General features: G+C 39.5%; 1 protein-coding gene across 1 annotated transcript in view; it reads left to right on the top strand.

Annotated features, from left to right (window-relative positions):
• The window catches only part of LOC110215964 (O-acyltransferase like protein-like), a 73763-nt gene that overhangs the window by 33183 nt on the left and 20942 nt on the right, over positions 1-19638 (top strand). Inside the window, exons 4-9 of the mRNA XM_078151760.1 lie at positions 1131-1256; positions 8245-8487; positions 11379-11558; positions 14357-14459; positions 17293-17394; positions 18657-18822. Coding sequence (XP_078007886.1) covers positions 1131-1256; positions 8245-8487; positions 11379-11558; positions 14357-14459; positions 17293-17394; positions 18657-18822 — 920 coding nt within the window. The remainder of the gene's footprint in view (positions 1-1130; positions 1257-8244; positions 8488-11378; positions 11559-14356; positions 14460-17292; positions 17395-18656; positions 18823-19638) is intronic.

Genomic DNA, 19638 nt, shown 5'->3' with positions numbered 1-19638 from the left:
GCTATTAAGTGTCTGAGGCTGGATTTAAACTCAGGCCTTCCTTATTCCAGGCCCAGTACTCTTATCTATTGCACCACCCATCTGCCTAATCCTGCAAGGGCTTATCATCAATGGATCAGTAGAGGAGGTACCCAAACCAATGCATTCGTAGATGCTTAAAGTATTAAAAAAAAAAAGTTGTAAGAATTAAATAAGATCGAAGATAAGCTAGCACTTTGAAAAGCATAAAGGCTTTAAACAGCTCTGAGGATGCTCAGACCTCATGCCTATCAGATAGGCAAAGTTGCCCCCCCCAAAAAAAAAAACAAAAAGGAAAATGACAAAAATTGGAGGAACTATGGAAAAAGAGATATATTAGTGCTCCGTTGGTGAAGTTGTGAATTGCTCCAGCTATCCTGCAAAGCAATTTAGAATTATGCTTAAAAGTGCTGTAAAAACTGTGCATACCCTTTGACCCAACTATTCCACTACTAGGTCCCAAAGAAATTTAAAAAAAAAGGAAAAGGAAAAGGACTTATATGTACAAAAATATTTATAGCAGCTCTTTTTGTGGTGGCAAAGAATTGGAAACTGAGGGGATGCCCATCAACTGGGGAATGGCTAAGCAAATTGTGGTATATGATCATGATGGAATATTATTGTGCTGTAAGAAATGATAAGCAGGATACTTTCAGAAAAACCTGGAAAGACTTAACATGAATTGATACAAAGTGAAGAGAGCAGAACATTGTACACAGTAACAGCAACATTGTATGATGATCATCTGTGGATGGCTTAGCTATTCACAGCAAGATAATGATCTAAGACAATTTTTCAGAATTATTGACCATGATTCCAGAATGATGATGGTGATGCATGTTGCCTACTTATTAATGGAGAGGAAATACACTAAAACACAGAATGAGACACATGTTTTTGGACATGGTCGATTCAAGGATTTGTTTTGCTTAACTGTTTATTTTTCACATGAGTTTTCTTTTTCTTTTCTTTATTTTTTTAAGCAGGATAGAGGTGGTAAGGAGAAAAAAAGCATGATAATTGATAAAATAAATTTAATTTAAAAAGAAAAGCATAAAGTACTGTAAGACTAGAAAGCATTATTATTAATAATTTTTTTTCTCTTTTGGCAGATATTTTAAAATTCAGGAATGTCTCATTTTCAGCCCCCTTTCTAGACTTCTCTTTAAATTCAACCTCCTCAACGTGGTGCACTGCCAGATGTGCACCTGGGCTTCTACCACTTGATGAATTTGCTGGTTTGTGTCTGTGAGTATAGAAGTCACGGTCTGACTGATTAAGGTATATTTCATGGGGAGCAGTGACATAAGCCTCTCAGTCTTTAACGTAAATGGAAATGACTTCTCATTTATTGGGTGATTCTGGGGTAATTGATGCCTTTTGTTTTGAAAAATCACAATCTAGTCCAAGCAAGGTAAAGGAAAAAAAAAGACCCAAGATAGTTTCATTCATCCAAGGGGAGAGCTGACTTTATATATAACTAGGGTAGAAAATCGAAGAACCTTTGAGTCGGAAGAAATCTTAAAGATTATTTGTTCTTTCAGCATTCAACATACATTTACTAGGTCATCTTAGTCCTAACTCCCCCCTCCCACTTCATTTTACAGATGAGAAAACTGAGCAGTCTTAAAGGTCTTTGAGCCTCCACTATTTCTGCTTCTGGCTCATTTTTCACATTGCTGCAATGTTATTTCCATTTACAGAGCTGTTTTTCTCACTCTTCTGCTCGAAACTTAACTGTAGCTCACTATTGCTTGGAAAATTTAAATTCCCCAGTCTGGTAATCAAGATCTTTCTGAGTTGGGCTCTACCCTACTTTCCCATCTTTATTTCATACTATTCCCCTCCAGGTACTTCATACATTAGACCTGAAGTGTCAAACATGTGGCCTGCAGAGACTCAGGCAGCCCATAACATTCCAGAGGGCAGTTCCAGCTGGATAAAAATGTAGTTCCTATCCAATTTTAATGAGGTGATGTATTAATAAAAAAGAAATATATGAACATGTGGTTTTCCAAGTCAACTTGCAGCTCACAGGGATCTGTGTATATGATTCAGTGGCCTCCATTTCTATCTGAGTTTGATGTCACTGCTTTAGACTAGACACTTTAAGAGGTGGCTGTATAGCATAGTGGGGCAGCTAGGTGGTGCAGGGGATAGAGTGCCAGGTTGGAATCAGGAAGACTCATGTTCATGAGTTCAAATCTGGTCTCAGATACTTATTAGCTGAGTAACCCTGGGCAAGTCACTTCACCCTGTTTGCCTCCGTTCCTCATTTGTAAAATGAGCTGGAGGAGGAAATGGCAAACCGCTCCACTATCTTTGCCAAGAAAACCCCAAATGGGGTCACCAGCTGAAACAACTGAACATGTAGTACAATAAGCTAGAGTGCTGGGCCTGGCATCAGTCTGAATTCCATTTTGGCACTCAGACACTTGGGGGCAAGCCACTTAACCTCTCTGCTCCAGTTTCCTGATCTATAAAATGGAAACAACAATATCTATCTCCCAGGGTTGTTGTGAGGATCAAATGCGATATTTGTAAGGCACTTAGCACAGTGCCTGGCACATAGTTGCTGCTTGATAAATGACTGTCCCCTGCCCCTTTTTAAACTTTTGGGACCCTTTTGCAATCTTAAAAATTAATGAAGATCCTAATTTTTTATGTATATGGTATATCTATTGAAATCTAATGAATTAGAAAATCTTAGTATCATTATGGAAAAAGTTTTGACCTCATAGATCCCCACACCGTCCTGTGATTTCTCATAAAATTCTCTGCATGTTTCCAGCTCTGTGCTTTTGAGAAGAAGCATAGTTTAGTGCTAACTAAAGCACTAGAAGGCCTGGGCTCAAATCTACCTCAGACATTCACTAGGTCCATGACCATTGGCAAATTACTCAAGTCAATCTGTCTAAATCTTAGTTTCCTCACCTGTAAGGTGGACGTTAAATGGATGTTATGCTTATTAATTATGTCAGCTGGACCCAACTGGCTTGTAACCTGTGGATGGCCAGAACCAAACAGAGCAGGCTAAAGACAGGAGAGTCAGGAACAAGGATAGAGGACCCACCAGACAAAGTGGGGATGGACTCCGGAAAAACAAATCTCTGGTGGTGTCTAGTTCATTCCCACTGGTACTGGAGAGTCCAATGGCCCAGTTCTGTGTCCAGTCCCACTCCTGACGCCAATTAATATCAACTGGATGGAACTGGCCTCTAACCTGCAGATGGCCGGAGCCAAACAGGGCAGGCTAGAGACAAGAGAGTCAGAAATCAAACAGAAGTTTAATTTTAAAGCGAGAAAAACAGCTTTCAAGCAAGGATACATGTGCCAGGGTCCCGCCTCTTGTGGGGGAACCCACTTTAGTGTAACTAGATCTCAATACTTATACCTGTGATTACACAGTGAGCTGTAGCCCTGACAGTGAGGGGTAACAGTAACAATGAGACAAGTTTGATTCACAGTAGGACTTCATGACTGGAACATGAATACATCAGGTGTTTGAGCTCAGAGAACACCTGGTGCCGGTCAAAGCAATACAATGATCACATGATTCATCCAGAGGGGGAGCACAAAGGATTGTTGTTATGCCAAACTCAGGGCACAGCCTGCTTGCTGGGCCTTAGCTCTGGAAAACAGGGTGTCTCCCAATATCTTGACAATTATTATAAATGATTATTATAATGTCTACCTGTATGTCACAGAGTTGTTTTGGAGAAATGAGTTCACGTGAGCAAATACAGGGCGCTCTATAAATGTGAGCTGTTACCAATGTTTAATATACTCCCCACTCCACCTTTTGAATTCTTACAAATCCTTTAGAATCTAACTTGAATGCCACCTCCTCCAGGAAGCATTCCTTCATTGTACCTATCAGTAATGACCTTTCTTCTCTCAAGTGCCAAATAGCATTGTACTGTGGACTTTGTTACTGAAAGAATAGTTATTGATGTATGTTAGATGCCTTATAAGTTCCCAGGCAATATCACAAGTGCTTAAGAAATGTTTCTTGAATGAATAAATGGCATAGAAAGACCACTGTACTGGGCATTAACAGAGGTGAATTCAAGTAGCACTGCTACTTAACTGCTCATTTATTCAGGGCAAATCAGAAATTCCCTTCTCCTTGCTAAGGGGAAATCCCTTCACATGTACAAGTGCTCCCATTCCATCCTGTCTTCTCTGTCAGATTTGCTGTCTCTATTATCCTCACTCGCTCACTTGCTTCCCCCCCTCTTTTTGGTGAGGCAATTAGGATTAAGTGACTTGCCCAGGGTCACACAGCAAGTAAGTGTCAAGTGTCTGAGGCCGAATTTGAACTCAGGTCCTCCTGACTCCAAGACCAATGCTCCATCCGCTGTGCCACCTAGCTGCCCCTTCTCACTTGCTTTTAATCTCTTCGTGTCATCCTTCCGCCACTTCAAAAAACAACAACAAACACCTAAACTCTTTAACTATCCATGCCCCACCCACCCCCAGCTATCATCCTATGGTTCTCCTCCCTTTTGTGGCCAAACTCCTTGAGAAGATCTTCTACAACAGGTGCCTCCATTTCCTATCCTCTCACTCTCTTTTAAAATCTCTACTGTCTGGCTTCCAACCTCATCATTCAATTGAAACTATATAGTTTCTATGGTTACTGTAAAACTAGCCTCCCTGGTCCCTATTGCCTGAAGGCCATGCATGTTACATTTCAATCCTCCTCTGGGGATTTCTGGTACCCTTAAGGTGATTGGGGGTGTCTAGGCACTCTGCAAATAGCTTCAGCTTCCACTAGTAGTGCATTTCCCTCAAGTATAAGAGGGACTCCTCTGAACAGTAGTTCCAGCTTTTACAAAGAAATATTTATTTCAAAGATATAAAAAATATACAAACAACTTAGCTTGGTTCTTATAGAACATAGTCCCAGTTCCAAATCCAAAACCCTCCTTGCGCTCCAGGCCCAGGACACCCTGGCTTCCCAAGGCTTCCCTGCCAAGCTAGCTGGCTGCAACATCCTGCCTGGAATCCTAGCTCCAAGGTCGCCATTGCTAGAATGTCTAGGTCTGGTGGGGATCACTGTTGGGACCTGAAATTGAGGGCAGATGAAACACAGCAAAACAAACACTACCATCCATGGGGATTGAAAAGAAGAGAGGGAAGAAATGGTACCCTCTCTTTCTGCTCAGTTCAGGGCACTCCCATTGTGGGTGAACTGTGATTTTTTCACCCTCTGGAAGCAGTAGGAAAGAAGTTGATTCAGAGAATCAGAAAAAAAGTGAATGTCTCAATCTCCCATTTTAAAGATACCACCTGTTTAATCAGCCAATCAAAGGTGATTGTAGTGGAAAAGCTCCTCCATCTTTGGAGATCTCAATACTCCCAGGACAAGCCCTTCAGGGTACCCTATGTTAGGCAAGCTGAGCATGCTATAAAGCAGTGATATTAAACTCAAATAGAAATGGGCATACTGACTTAGAAATCACAAATTAGCACATCTATGTTGTATTGCGGGCAGCTAATAGTGCAATGTATAGAGCACTGGGCCTGGAGTCAGGAAGAACTGAGTTCAAATCTGACCTCAGACACTTACTAGATGTGTGACCCTGGGCAAGTCACTTAATCCTGTGTGCTCTGTAAAAGGCACTCATCTGTAAAAGGAGCTGGAGAAGGAAATGGCAAACCACTCCAGTGTTTTTGCCAAGAAAACCCCAAATGGGGTCATAAGTCTACTGAAGAACAACAAATGTTGAATTGTCTTTTTTTTAAAATTTTGTTAAATATGTCCTAATTATATTTTAATCTGGTTCAGCCTTCCCCAGAGTTTTACACCTCTAATCCAAAGACAAGCCCCCTTTACACTTAATTGCCAAATTTATTGGGCTTTTCTCAGTCTTCATCCTTCTTGACTTCTCTGAAGCCTTTGACACTGTGGATCACCTTCTTTTTCCTTAAAAATTTTCCTCGCTAGGTTTTCGGGACACTACTTTCTCCTTGTTCTTCTCCTCTTTATCTGACTGTTCCTTCTCAGTGTCCTTTGCTGAATCTTAGTAGGACACACCTACTAAGTGTGGGTATCCTCTAGGACCTCTGTCCTGGGCTTTCTTCTCTTCTTCCTCTCTACCATTTCACTTCATTAACTCATCAGCTCCCATGGTTTTCTTTAATTATTATCTCTATGTTGATGATTCTCAGATCTGCTCATCCAGTCCTAATCTCTCTGCTGACCTCCAGACTCACATCTCCAACTGCCCACTGGACATCTCAAACTGAATGTCTCATTGATGTCTTAAACTCAATGTGTCCGTTATCTTTCCCTTTAAACCCTCCCAGCTTCCAAACTTCCCTATTACTGTTGAGGGTACCACTATCCTACCTCTGTTATTCTCGATCCTCATTTGCCCTCATCCACCATATCCAATCTGTAACCAATGCCTGTGCATTTTACCTGTGTAACTTCTCCCAAATATACCCTTGTTTCTCCTCTGACACTGCTATCACCCTGGTATAAGCCTGTATTTCCTCATGCCTGGACTATTGCAATAGCCTACTGGTGAGTCTGCCTGCCTCAAGTTTTTCTCCATTTCAATTCACCCTTCACTCGATTATCAAAGTGATTTTTCCTAAAACATATGTCTGACTATGTCAGCCCCTCTTCCTTCCCCCCACTCAATAAACTCTAGTGGCTCCCCATCACGCTCAGAATCAAATATAAAATCCTTTGTTCAGCCTTCAAAGACCTTCATAAAGAGGCCACATCCAGCCCTTCCAGTCTTCTCGTATTTTACACCCTGTCCCCTCTCCAGCAGACATACTGTGATCCAGTGACACTGACCTCCCTGCTCTTGCTCTCACAAGTAACTCCAGCTCTGGACTGTAGGCATTTTCTTTTCTTTTTTTTTCTTTTTTAGGCAATTGGGGTTAAGTGACTTGCCCAGGGTCACACAGCTAGTAAGTGTCAAGTGTTTGGTCTGAGGCTGGATTTGAACTCAGGTCCTCCTGACTTCAGGGCCGGTGCTCTATCCACTGTGCCACCCAACTGCCCCAATAATCAGAATTATAAGAAGACTTGACACCACATTTCAGATGAGAAACTGGGAATGTTGATCCTGAAAAATAAAAGATTTAGGGGGAAGTGATAGTTACCTTCAAATATCTAAAAGGATACCATCTGGAAAAAGGATTACACAGAAATTGGAAAGTTTCAGAGGAGACAGTTAGGAACAAGGGGTTCCCTGTAACAGAAGTTACACTTACTAGCTGTGTGCCCCTGGGCAAGTCACTTAACCCCAATTGCCTAAAAATAAAAAAATAATAATAATTCTGATTAACTTCCTCTGGTCACACTACTGTTTGTCAATGACTTCTTTTAAAATATAGTACTCACCACTGGGCCTTAATGGTCTAGATGTGGTCTGATGAGCACACAGTACAGTGGACTGTCTGTTACTCCTCCCCTCTGGTACTAAACACAGTTTCAAGGATCTGTGATTTTGTCTGTATCTGCTTTTGCCACCAAGGTAAATGGAAATCCTTCTTTGAGTCTTGGTAGCTGAAAAATGTATTGTTTGACACACAGCTTCTCCTAACTTAGATATGTGTCCTCAAACGACAGGCATAGAGCCTGTGGCTAGGGCCTCAGCTGAAATAGGTCACCAGAAATTAGCAATCTAACTACCTCAGAAGGCTTCATAGATGGACACACAGGACAAGGAAATTTCAGTAAGGAATTCAATTGTCTCCATAGTATGAGGGTAAAGCTTGGAAGGTGAGCATTGGACATGCAAGGGCCACATGAAGATGCTTGACATGAACACTGAAATGGGAAGAGACACAGAAAGGAGAGTAGGTACACTATGGAAGACAAACATCATTTTTCTACTTCACACTTTTGTTGAATAACCCTGAGGGTTAGTGCTGAGGCACTAACTATATAAACTAAACATGTGTGTGTGTGTGTGTGTGTGTGTGTGTGAATTGTGCATTATGTATAGAAAAGTCTAATGCAACACTAGCCTGATTGGAGAAGGCTTCCTGGAGAAGGTGGCTTTTTAAACAGAGTTATTTAGGACTTACTGCACAGATCATTTAGAATAGGCCTTGTGGCACCATATAAAAAAATAAAGAGGAGCTTGAACTGAACTATTTGGGAGGAATAAAGCCTTTCTGAGGAGACAGGAATGGCTCTAGGTGGGAGGGAAAGCAGGAGTGAGCAGAAGAAAACCTGGTCCTTGTTCTCTACAGGTGCATTAGTTTGCTGTTCATTGCCTTGCCAGCAGCTGGTACTCTCTATGTGGCAGCTGTGGGCTGGGCAAGAAATCGTGGGGAATCGCCATCTGCTGACTTATGTCTGGCCTCTTATGGGAGTTTGGCGGAGAGAGCGGGAGAAGGATCAAGAAGAAATATGGGATGGATTGAGTCTCAGAGTAGTCCATCACTACCGGGAGCCTGTGATAATACCTCTTGCAGAAGAAAAAGTAGGTATTCGTATGACACCATGACGCATATGTGTGTGTATGTGCTTGTACCAGTATATGACCTAGAGACAAGGTTTCACTTGAGAAATCATGCCAAAGACTATTCTTTCACATGCAATTTTAGACTCTTTTCACATATTCCAATATGGCCAGGCCTTTGAAAGGATTGTAGGATGGTTAAAAGCCATCATTTATGGAGTATTTTTAAGATTATAAAGCACTTTACAAATGTCTCATTTTATCCTTACAAGTGTCCTGGAAAGTAGGTGCTCCTGTTATCTTTATTTTACATTTGAGGAAACTGAGATAGACAGGTGAAGTAATTTGCCCAGGGTCACACAGCCAGTAAGTATCCAAGGTCAAATTTGAACTCAGGTCTTCCCAACTACAGGCCCAGCACTCTCTCTAGATCTAGGCCCCTGATTTAAGTCTAGAAGGGACTTTTATTGCTCAGTCATTTCAGTTGTGACTCTTTGGGACCCCATTTTTTTGAGTTTTCTTGGCAAAGATACTGGAGTGGTTTACCATTTCCATCTCCAGCTCATTTTATAGATGAGGAAACTGAGGCAAATAGGGTTGAGTGGTTTGCCTAGAGTCACACAGCTAGTAAGTGTCTGAGGCAAGATTTGAACTCAGGTCTTCCTGATTCCAGGCCTAGCACTCTATCAACTGTGCCACCAATATGCTCAGAAGGGTCTTTAAAGATCATCTATTCTAACCCCCTCATTTTACAAATAAGGAAACACAGGCTCAAGGAAATGAAATGACTTACCCATGGTTACATGAGTACAGTAAGCATCAGAGGTGGGAATTTGAACCCAGGGTGTTTGTACCTTAAAATCAGCACTCTTCCCACTGTGTCACAGACAGAGTTTGTTTATCATGGATATATCCACCTGCTATGCAGTCCCGCACAATGTTGTAGGGCATGACTGTTGAAAGATGCTGCTTTGCTTCTCTAATAATTACCTAGCTTTATCCTATGCCAGTAAAGTCCTAGGGCAGAGTAGGGCTTAGCTGCCTTCTAGCAATTCTCCAAGTGATAATTCTGTGATGTCTATCTTTATACACAGGGTAAAGGTTCTGTAAATTCTACTGAAATAAGTTTATTTGTGTGTGTGTGTGTGTGTGTGTGTGTGTGTGTGTGTGATTGCAAAGGTATACATATACCAGGGACCTAACAAGACAACACAGATACTGAATCAGAAATAGCTATAATGTGACCTGGTTGGGTGGAGAGATTGGTGAAGGTCTTTTCTTGATCTAATTTCTGTAATCCTCTGATTAGCTCAGCTTTCGGTTAAGCCTGATTTAAGTAACAACTCACATGTATGTTGTACTTACCAAGTTCTAGCCTCAAGAAAAACAAGAACAATAACAACAAAGAAAATGGATACCTCAATGACCAAACTTGGCTTACAAGAAGCAACAAAACCATTTACCTCCTTCCCTCCCTTCATTGGAGAGATGGGGGCTATGTGTGTGTGGCACTGCACAAGTTGGTGCTTTGGTTAGTTTTCTAGAACTGCTTTCTTGTTTTCCATTTTTCTATTTCTCTTTTAGCAGTAGCAAGGTGGCACAGTAGATAGAGTGCTGGGCCTGGGGTCGGAAAGACTCATCTTCCTGAATTTAGATCTGGACTCAGATGCTTTCTAGATTTGTAACCCTGGGCAAGTCACTCAACCCTGTTTGCCTCAGTTTCTTCATCTGTAAAATGAGCTGGAGAAGGAAATGGCAAACCACTCTGATATCTTTGCCAAGAAAACCCCAAATGGAGTCATGAAGAATCAGATGCAACTGAAAACAACTGAACAACAACAAAATTTCTCTTTTATTCTGTATTAAAGGGGATAGCTTTCTGAGTATGGGAGGGGGAGGGACATATTTGGGAATGAAGGTGATATGAAAACAAAAGACATGAATACAAATTTTAAAAATATATTTTAAAGTAACCTAAAGCTCTTTCCTCGTTCTGTATGGTTCCTCACTCACTATGGATCCAGAGAAAAAACTGATCAAGGCAGGGTGCAAATTGAGAAATTCTTGCTCATGTGCAGCTGCCTTTATTGCCTCTTGATTCTGCCTGGGAAAAAAGGCTGAGTGAGAAGAACAACTTCCACTAGAAACCAGGCAACAACATGGAACTACTAAAAATAATGAAGATATGGACTTGTGCTTTAAAAATGCTTTACATACATTATCTCATCTGATCCTTCCAGCAACCTGGTGGAGTAGGTAATGCAAGTATTATTATCTCTATTTTACAATAGAGATTTGGAAACTGAGGCTGAAAATTGTTAATATTTGAGAGCAGACCATAAGAGTTCTGGTAAAATCAATTCCATTTTCATCAAATAAAATTATATTTGATTTGAAAAGCTTAGTGATTTTAAAAGTTTGGCCAGATCTTGATAATAAGTAAGTTATTTCTTGGAAACAAACCAGGAACTTTTAGAGATGCTATCGTTGTCTGAAACCATTAGAATTCTCATCAGTTGTGAACTAGCAAAGTATCGGGCAAAAGTTGTTCAGTATGTAGTCAAAACTCAAAACATATATTTGTTGGACGTAAGTGCTTTGAGGACAGTTATTCATTTTTTTTGTCTCTGTATTCTGCAAAATTGATGCTTAATGAGTGTTTGTTGAGTTAAATGAAAAAGAAAAAGCAACCCTGAAGACAGTAACTTACTTCCCCCTACCAATATAAAAAGAATGTTTAAAAAGCTGTTTAGGGGATCACTACATCAATAAAATTATAGGCCCTGTCCTCATTCCTTGGCTAACACCAGAAATGTTCCTGGTGTGTGTGTTCAACTGATAAAAGCACTAGAGATGTCATCTGGGGTGAAAACATGATCTGCCTTGGTCAGACTTCCTCATGAAGCCATTTTTGTTGTTTAGCCTTCTTAGGAATCTTGGACCAAACTCTGAAATGTTTTTCCTGGCAGAAGAATATGCATGCTGTCTGGACTCAGAAGCTCCCTGAAGGGGCCTGCTCCACATTAAGTGGCATCCGAGTATTGAGTCTCTTATGGGTCATTTCTGGACACACCAGTCAGATGACCGCCTGGCAGTCTCTGGGTATGGAGAGTTATTATTATTATTATTATTATTATTATTATTATTATTATTATTATTATTATTATTATTATTATGGAGAGCATCTTGCTGTTAGACATAGTCACAGATGGAGTTTGGTCAGTACTACATTTTATTATTGAAAGTTGAGCAGAGAGACTTTTACTAGTCATTTTGCTATTCACTCAGTGGCCTTAAGCCTCTGCTCTGAGCATCTGCCTTGTTTTTCTGACCCTCCTGCCAATGATACCTAGGTACTTCATTGTCTAAACCAGTGATATCAAAATCTAATAGAAATGGATCCCTGTGGGCCACATATTGACTTAAAAACACCCAAATTAATATTATCTTTGTTATATTGTATTTTATTTATTAAACCTTTCCCAATTACATTTTAATCTAGTTCAGGCCCGGAGCTTTTGTGGCTACTTGTGGACAGCGGTAACAAGTTCAACATTTCTGCAACTCCCAGACCACCCATAGGCATGGCTATTTAGGCCAAAAATTAGCACAATTTAAAAGTAACTCAATGTTCCTTAAGGATAAGTAGAACTCTTTATTTCAGTCAGCTAATGTTACTTCAATAATTCAAAAGGTCCATTGGTGCTGGCAACATCCTTTCCATGACTTAGTATACGATCTTCATGAATTACTGTGGCCAAAAATATTTGTCACTGAGTATAGTCAACCTTCAGGTGATAAGCTTCTTCAAACTTAGTATGGCCAGTCTTGAGATAACAGGCATGTAGCCTATTTCTGGATCAGTACTTAAAATCTTTTTAGCTTGATGAGACTTGCCTGAATTCATGCTCCACTGGCATAGCTGTTGAGAACCGAAGGAGTAGAATTTATATTACAGTACAATTTTAATGACAAATCATGTAAAAAAAATTACATTTGCAAGGATGATGTACAATTTTGAGCCAAAATGAAAGAAATTTGAATCCCTAGATAAAGTGAGGTACTTCATTTTCTAATTTGCAACTAGTATCAATCATTACTTCTCTGACCCTGTTTTGTCTTTAAAACAGTAGAACTAAATTAGATTATATCTGATATCCATTTGAGATCTAATATCCAATATCCCTAGAGAACTTGACCCATGTCTTACGAGGTAAACCAGGAAGTTATCTGAGGCACATAGAGTTATGTGTGATGCCAGGCAAAAAAAGCCAGCAAGTGACTAAGTCAAGATTTGAACCCCAGACTTCTTCTGATTCTAAGCCTAACACATTATCCACTGTGGCATGCTGTCCAGGGGACCTAAGTAGTACTTAACCTTCAAACATGAGAGAAACTCATTATTTTTGTTTATTTCAAACATACCACAAAACATTAGATGACCTTGTTTCCATTAAAACAGAACAGGTAATATCCAGGCCCCAATGGACCAAAGTAACAGGCAATTCATAAACAAGGAAAACAATAGCAAAAAAATATATAGTTGCAGAAATTTTTAACCTCAATAGTTCTGAAAGAAATTCATTTTCAAACAAGTATGAAGTATTACCTCACACTCATATTTAGCAAAAATAGATAAAAAATCATGAAACCTTTTATAGAGGTCACCATGGGGAAACAGGTACATTAGTGATTGATAATGATGGTGGCCATGCAAATTAGTATCAACTTTGTGGAAAGCAATCTGGCAATATGCAGCAAGAGCCATAAAACTGGCTTTTGAGTGAGTTATGAAAACCAAAACTATAAAACACTGAACATTATTAACATGGATTGTCAGGGAGAAGCAGCCGGATTCCGTGATAAATTGCTGGCCAAGCTGGTCAAATACCATCTGGCTGGCAACCTTCCTTATGACCCTTTGACTAAAAAATTCTATTCCTGAGAACATATTCCAAAGAAATGATTTGAAGCAAAAAAGAGACCAATTTGTACAAAGATAGTCATGGTTGTACTAATTACAATACTAAAAAAAAAATCTGGAAACAGCTCAGACATACAAAAAAAAATTTGAATGAAGGCTATATCACCATTAAGAGGGGAAAATGTGTTTGTTTACTGTTTTATTTTTCCCCAGTTACATATAAAACAATTTTTAACATTCATTTTTAAAACTTTGAGTTCCAAATTCTCTCCCTCCCTTCCTCTCCACCCCCCCCATTGAGAAGGCAAGCAATTTGATATAGGTTATGTATGTGTAGTCATGCAAAATGTTTCCATAATAGTCATGTTGTGAAAGAAAACATATACCAAAAAAGAATCTCAAGAAAATAAAGTTTAAAAAAAATGCTTCAATCTGTATTCAGACACCATCATTTCTTTCTCTGGGGATGGATAGCATTTTTCATCATAAGTCCTTCTGAATTGTCTTGGATTATTGTATTGCTGAGAACATCTAAGACATTCACAGCCGATCATCTTACAATATTGTTGTTACTTTGTGCACAGTACATTTCATTTTGCATCGGCTCATGCAAGTCTATCCAGGCTTTTCTGAGAACATCCCACTCATCATTTCTTATAGCACGATAGTATTCCATTGAAATCACATACCACAACTTGTGCAGCCATTCCCCAAATGATGGGCATCAAAAGGGGAAAATATGAAGAATATATAGAAATATGGGGAAGTCTAGAGAAAAATAATGCAGCTAAAAGAAGAGAATTTATTGCCCTGTATCCACACCGATCTTGTTAAAATATATCACAAGGGATGGAAGAGATTAAAGTGTTAGTTATTAGTAAATTGCCATGGATGCTTAGTGTATGTTTATCTTTTATTGTAAAATTGACTAAATTAAGAAAAAGTAGTCTTACATGTACTTTTATGATCATTGTAGACAATGTGCTTGAATGGAAAACCAGAGTGCTTAAAAATCCCCTCTACCTCTTTTCTCGAAGTGGTCCATTCTACCTTGGGGTTGACACATTTTTCTTGATCAGGTAAATAATGTCAGACTTTTTTTTTAATTCCTTTTTTTTTTCAAGTTCCTTCCTGTCCCTCTTCCTGGCACCCGCCCCCAATTATCTTCTCAGTGAGAAAAGATGTATGGGCAAATTTAATTTTAGGTAACTGATTTTTCTCCCTGTTTCTATTCACTGCTTTAAAGCCACAAACATTTTTTTCCTATTTAAAAACTTTTTTTTTCAATTAACAAAAATCCACCTTCTCTTCCTCCCAGGTACTCACTCCCTAATGGAAAAAGACAGAAAAACAAAACCCTCATAACAAATATACATAATCAAGCAAAACAAATACCCCCATTGTCCATATCCAAAAAATTTATGTTTCATTCTTTACCCTGAGTTCATCCATTCTCTATTTGGAAATGGAAAGCATGTTTCATCTTGAGTCCTTAGGAATCATTTTGTAGTTGGTCACTGCATTGATCAGAATTCTTAACTCTTTTTTTTTTTGTTTAGGCAATTGGGGTTGCCTAGGGTCATGCAGCTAGTAAGTGTCAAGTGTCTGAGGCCGCATTTGAACTCAGGTCCTCCTGACTTCAGGGCCGGTGCTTTAGCCACTGTGCCACCTAGCTGCCCCTAATTCTTAATTCTTTCAAAGTTGTCATTATTGTGCAAGTTCTTCTCCTGGTTCTACTCACTTCCTTCCACATCAATGCATACAAATCTTTCTAGGTTTTTCTGAGACCAACTCTTTTGTCATTTCTCACACCAAAATAATATTCTCTCACACTCATATACCACATTTTGTTCAGCCACTCCTTTATTGATAGGCAAACTCCCTTAGGTTTAGTCATTTGCTATCACGAAAGAGCTGCTATAAATTTTTGTACCCATGGATATTTTGCAGGAGTGTGCTGGTAAATGTTGAACAACTGTCTTTCTGAAAAAAAAGTACACACTATGTCCTTTTAAGTATTCTGTACTATTATTAATGTATTCTCTTTCACTGACTTGAGTCTAGATTATCAATAAAACAACAAACCAAGCACCAAATCTGCAGCACTTGCCAATTTCCCAAGTGTAAATTCTCATGCTGAAAATTTAACAATGGGCTCCTGAGAGCCCCAAGAGCAAGCTTGAGCCCACTTGCCTCTCTCTTTGATCTGTACAAACATTTTCTTTCATTTCTGCTTTTGTATCAAATGAGCTTGGCCACCTCCATAAAACTGCCTTTTGAACAAAGATGATTTCTACTTATTAACTTATGATTGAGGTAAGTAACTTTCTCAGGTTAGATAATAAGAGCTTGTACAATAATGACAGCTCCCATTTATAGGCACACAAAACATTCATATACATTATCTCGTTAGATCCTCCCAACAGCCCTGAGAAGTAGCTAATGCAAATATAATCATCCCAAGTTACAGAAAACTGAGTGGCTGGAACTTACTTGCTCACAGTCACTTAGCTATTACATATTAGAGCTGGGGCACAAACACAGGTCTTAGAACAACCAGTCAGGGCTCTTTCTGTTGTGCCATGCTCCTCCTGTTGATCTTTATAGACCTCTGTTCACCCTTTCGGAGGAGGAAGACTCAGTTTCACAAGTTTATCTGTCTTTCTGTCCTTTCTGATCGTTTATACTCTTCTGATTCCCTTTTCTTGTGTTTGGTTCTCTCTGTGGTTCCTACCTTCACCCTTGTGAAAACAATAACACACACCCTCCTTACATCAAACCAGGTGCTGGTATAAGATATTTAAATTTCCACAGCAAGGCTAAAGATCTCTGGAACTTCATTCTACCTTGAAATGAAGAAGGGAGTGAAATTGGAACTGGTTGTTCTACTTCTGATTTTGGGTACATCTCCTTTGATGGCCACATAATTTTAATTTCTAGCGTGAATCATCCTACCTGATTTCACAGGAAAATACAGTAGGAACAGAATGAAAGACTTCCTTAGAAATCTCACCTTATATCCTGTCACTGACACTTTCATCCTTTTTCTGCAGGGTGAGACATATTGAGTCATTAATCAAACAATCAGTAAGGACTTTCAGTTTTTTTTTTTTTCAGTTGTGTCCACCTCTTCATGACCCCATTTTTTGAGTTTTCTTGGAAAAGATACTAGAGTGGTTTGCCATTTCCTTCTACAGCTAATTTTATAGATGAAGAAACTGAGGCAAACAGGGTTAAGTGACTTGACCAGGGTCACACAGCTAGTAAGTATCTGATGCTGGATTTGATCTCAGGTCTTCCTGTCCCCAGACCCAGCACTCTATCCACTGTATCACCTAGCTGCCTATCAGTAAGGACTTCTGGCTAGGAATACTAGACTTGCAAGTCAGGAGATTTGGGTTCAGTTCTTTCCTTTTACTCCTGAATTATTAGCTAACTTTATAGCTCTCTCAGTGCCTTGCACAACTCTTTAAGCCTATACTATAGATGAGTCTTTGATATTCACTGATGGAGGGAGTTTCCACAATAAGTGTTCCCTTTAATGATGAACTCACAGATCTGAACCCTCTGTCCCACCTAAAAGAAAAAAAAAGAGCTGACCTTAAAAGCAAAACCTCAGTTTCTCTATTTGTAAAATGTAGCTAATGAGCTTTGTCACCAAATCATTTGGGGTTAAGCATTTTACTCATGTTATCTTGTGCATGTTACTTCAATTCACCGTGTATCAGTTTCCTCATCTGTAAAAAGGGGGTGATAGTTCAAGCCTACAGTTGAGGAGATCAATTGGGATCATGTATTGCAAGAACTTTGAAAGCTATATGGTACAATATTAAAGGGGAGGTATTTCTTTTCATCAGTAGTATTTTTAATAAGTAAATCTCATTTGATAATTGAATTATCATTCTCTTTCAGTGGTTATTTAAGTGCAAGGTCATTTTTAGAGCTGTACCGGAATTCTGAAAAAGGAATAACCCCCGAAGTCATACTGAGATACCTTTTCAATCAACTCGCAAGGCATGTTTATTCATATATTTTCATTTTATCATTGCTCTGTAATAATATAGGACTAATTTATATTTTCATATAGTAGGCATCATGTTTCTCTGGGCCTTGTATATATAGTGGATACTTAGAAAATATCTGTTGAATAGATAAAGGAGTTTCTTTTACTGGAAGGTTTCTCAATGAAAAGGAAAGCCAGATAAAAAAAGATACTTTGTTCTTTGCAACTTGGTTTCTGATGCTGAATAGGAGTCAAGACTAGTTATAGTAATGTTGTAAGAATTTCTACAGATTTCTCAGAGAAGTCTTGGTTTCTCTCCCCAGTCTTCCCTTCCTGTCCTCTATTTTCACCATGGGGTCTCTTTATCTTAGTCAGGCTATAAGGGTAGAGGCTATTTATTGGCCTGGTCACCTGGTCACATGGATCAGCATGGGAGCTTTGACTTTGTTTCCAACATATGCCAGTTTTCCCTCCTCAGGTAACCTGGTAATCCCCGGCTCCCAAGCTCACCATATTAACATCAATAGTTTGGACACCTGATCTCCTGAGCTCATTGCAGCTCAGAACTCCCAAGTGTGAGATCCACCAGCCTCAACATCGCCAGTAGCAGGGACCTCAGGGATTATACCACTACACCTAGCAGATATCTGTTATTTCAAGCAGTGTTCCATATCACCAAATTTTCAGGCAACAAAGAATTGGGATGGTTCCTTCAAATGAGTTGTAACAGGAGTTGCCCCATGTGCTTTACATCTGCTGTGGGTAAGATGGCAGCATGTTATGTTGGAAGGTGTATGACTTCAAGTAAGAATATCTGGTTAGGAATTCTAGCTCTGTCTGAACTTGGGACAAATAATTTCACCTCCCTGGGCCTTAGTGGTTTCTGTTTTACAAAGGAGTTTAAAAACATTTGCACTCCTTCCTCACCATGGTCCTTTGATGTAGGCAGTCTATATTTTATTATCTCCATTTTACAACTAAGGAAACAGACTCATAGAAAGTCAGTGACTTGTCTGAGGTCACATAGCTAGGAAGAAGAGGAACAGGAACAGGAACAGACCTTTGACCCTAAATTCAGCATTTTTGCCACTCCGCCTGTGGGCTGTCTTCTCATCACCTCAGTAATCCAAGTCATGGGAATGAGACAGCTGGGAGAAGAGGGTGGTGATCTGCCCACCTCTCTGTCCAAACCAAACCAAGCAGAAAAACTCGTGTGGAGGATCAAATGGATCATCGCTAAATTACATTTACACTCTCCTGGATCTCTTGCCAGGTTGCAGCCTCTCCACTTGTATTCAGTATGTTTGCTAGTTGGATTGTATTCCCTTGTTCCCTGGGGAGCTTTCTGGGAGATTCCCATATACCATCTGGATAACTGCAGGAGGATGTGGTGGACGAATCTGCTCCTTCTGAACAACTTCATCTCTGTACAGAATCCTGTAAGTCTTCACTTGTGGAGTTGACAACCTTTTGAAAGTGATGGGCCAAGGTCCTGATCCCCTTTCTTTGGGTATGCTTCTGGTCTAGAGGAGGGCTGATGGTGAACTCTGGATGATGTCTTAGAAGTTTAAGGGCTAAATTGCCAGCTGCTAATTCTATCGCCAGTGGGGAATGGAGGATTATAGTCACGGCTGTGATGGAAAATGTTTAACAAGAGGGCTCACCTGGGGAGAAATATACATACATACATGCGTATATACATACATATGTGTGTATGTATATATACACACTTTAAAGTTTTGTCTGCATTAATAACACTTCATTAAGTCAGATGAGCAATAGAACAGTAATCAAGCCCTGACTTGTAGCAGTTTGTTGATTTTTGAGGTGTGAATGCTACACCAAACATTTAACAATGGCTTGCAAGCTAGTTAGAGCTGGCTCCAGCACACCTCTGGTTATGGTGTTAACTTTTTAATTGAATTTAATTTTTTGTTTACAATTCAATTATTTAATACTTATTTCCCCCTAATTACATACAATAATAATCTTTAATATTCATTTTTCAAAATCTTGAGTTCCAAATTCTCTCCATCCTTCCTCTGCCCTCATTGAGAAGGCAAGCAATTTATTTGATACAGGCTATCTGTGTGCAGTTATGCAAAATATTTTCTTATCAGTCATGTTGCAAAAGAAAACAGACCCCCCCCCAAAAAAAAAGAAAAACAAAGTTTTAAAAAGCATGCTTTGGTCTGCACTCAGATTCCATCAGTTTCCTCTCTGGAGATGGATGGCATTCTCTATCACAAGTCCTC

Source organism: Phascolarctos cinereus, unplaced genomic scaffold (assembly GCF_003287225.1).
Source record: "Phascolarctos cinereus isolate Bilbo 61053 unplaced genomic scaffold, phaCin_HiC Scaffold_4;HRSCAF=312, whole genome shotgun sequence".
Classification (NCBI taxonomy): domain Eukaryota; kingdom Metazoa; phylum Chordata; class Mammalia; order Diprotodontia; family Phascolarctidae; genus Phascolarctos; species Phascolarctos cinereus.
The sequence above is the reverse complement of the archived record's forward strand: the minus strand, read 5'-3'. Positions and strand labels throughout refer to the sequence as shown.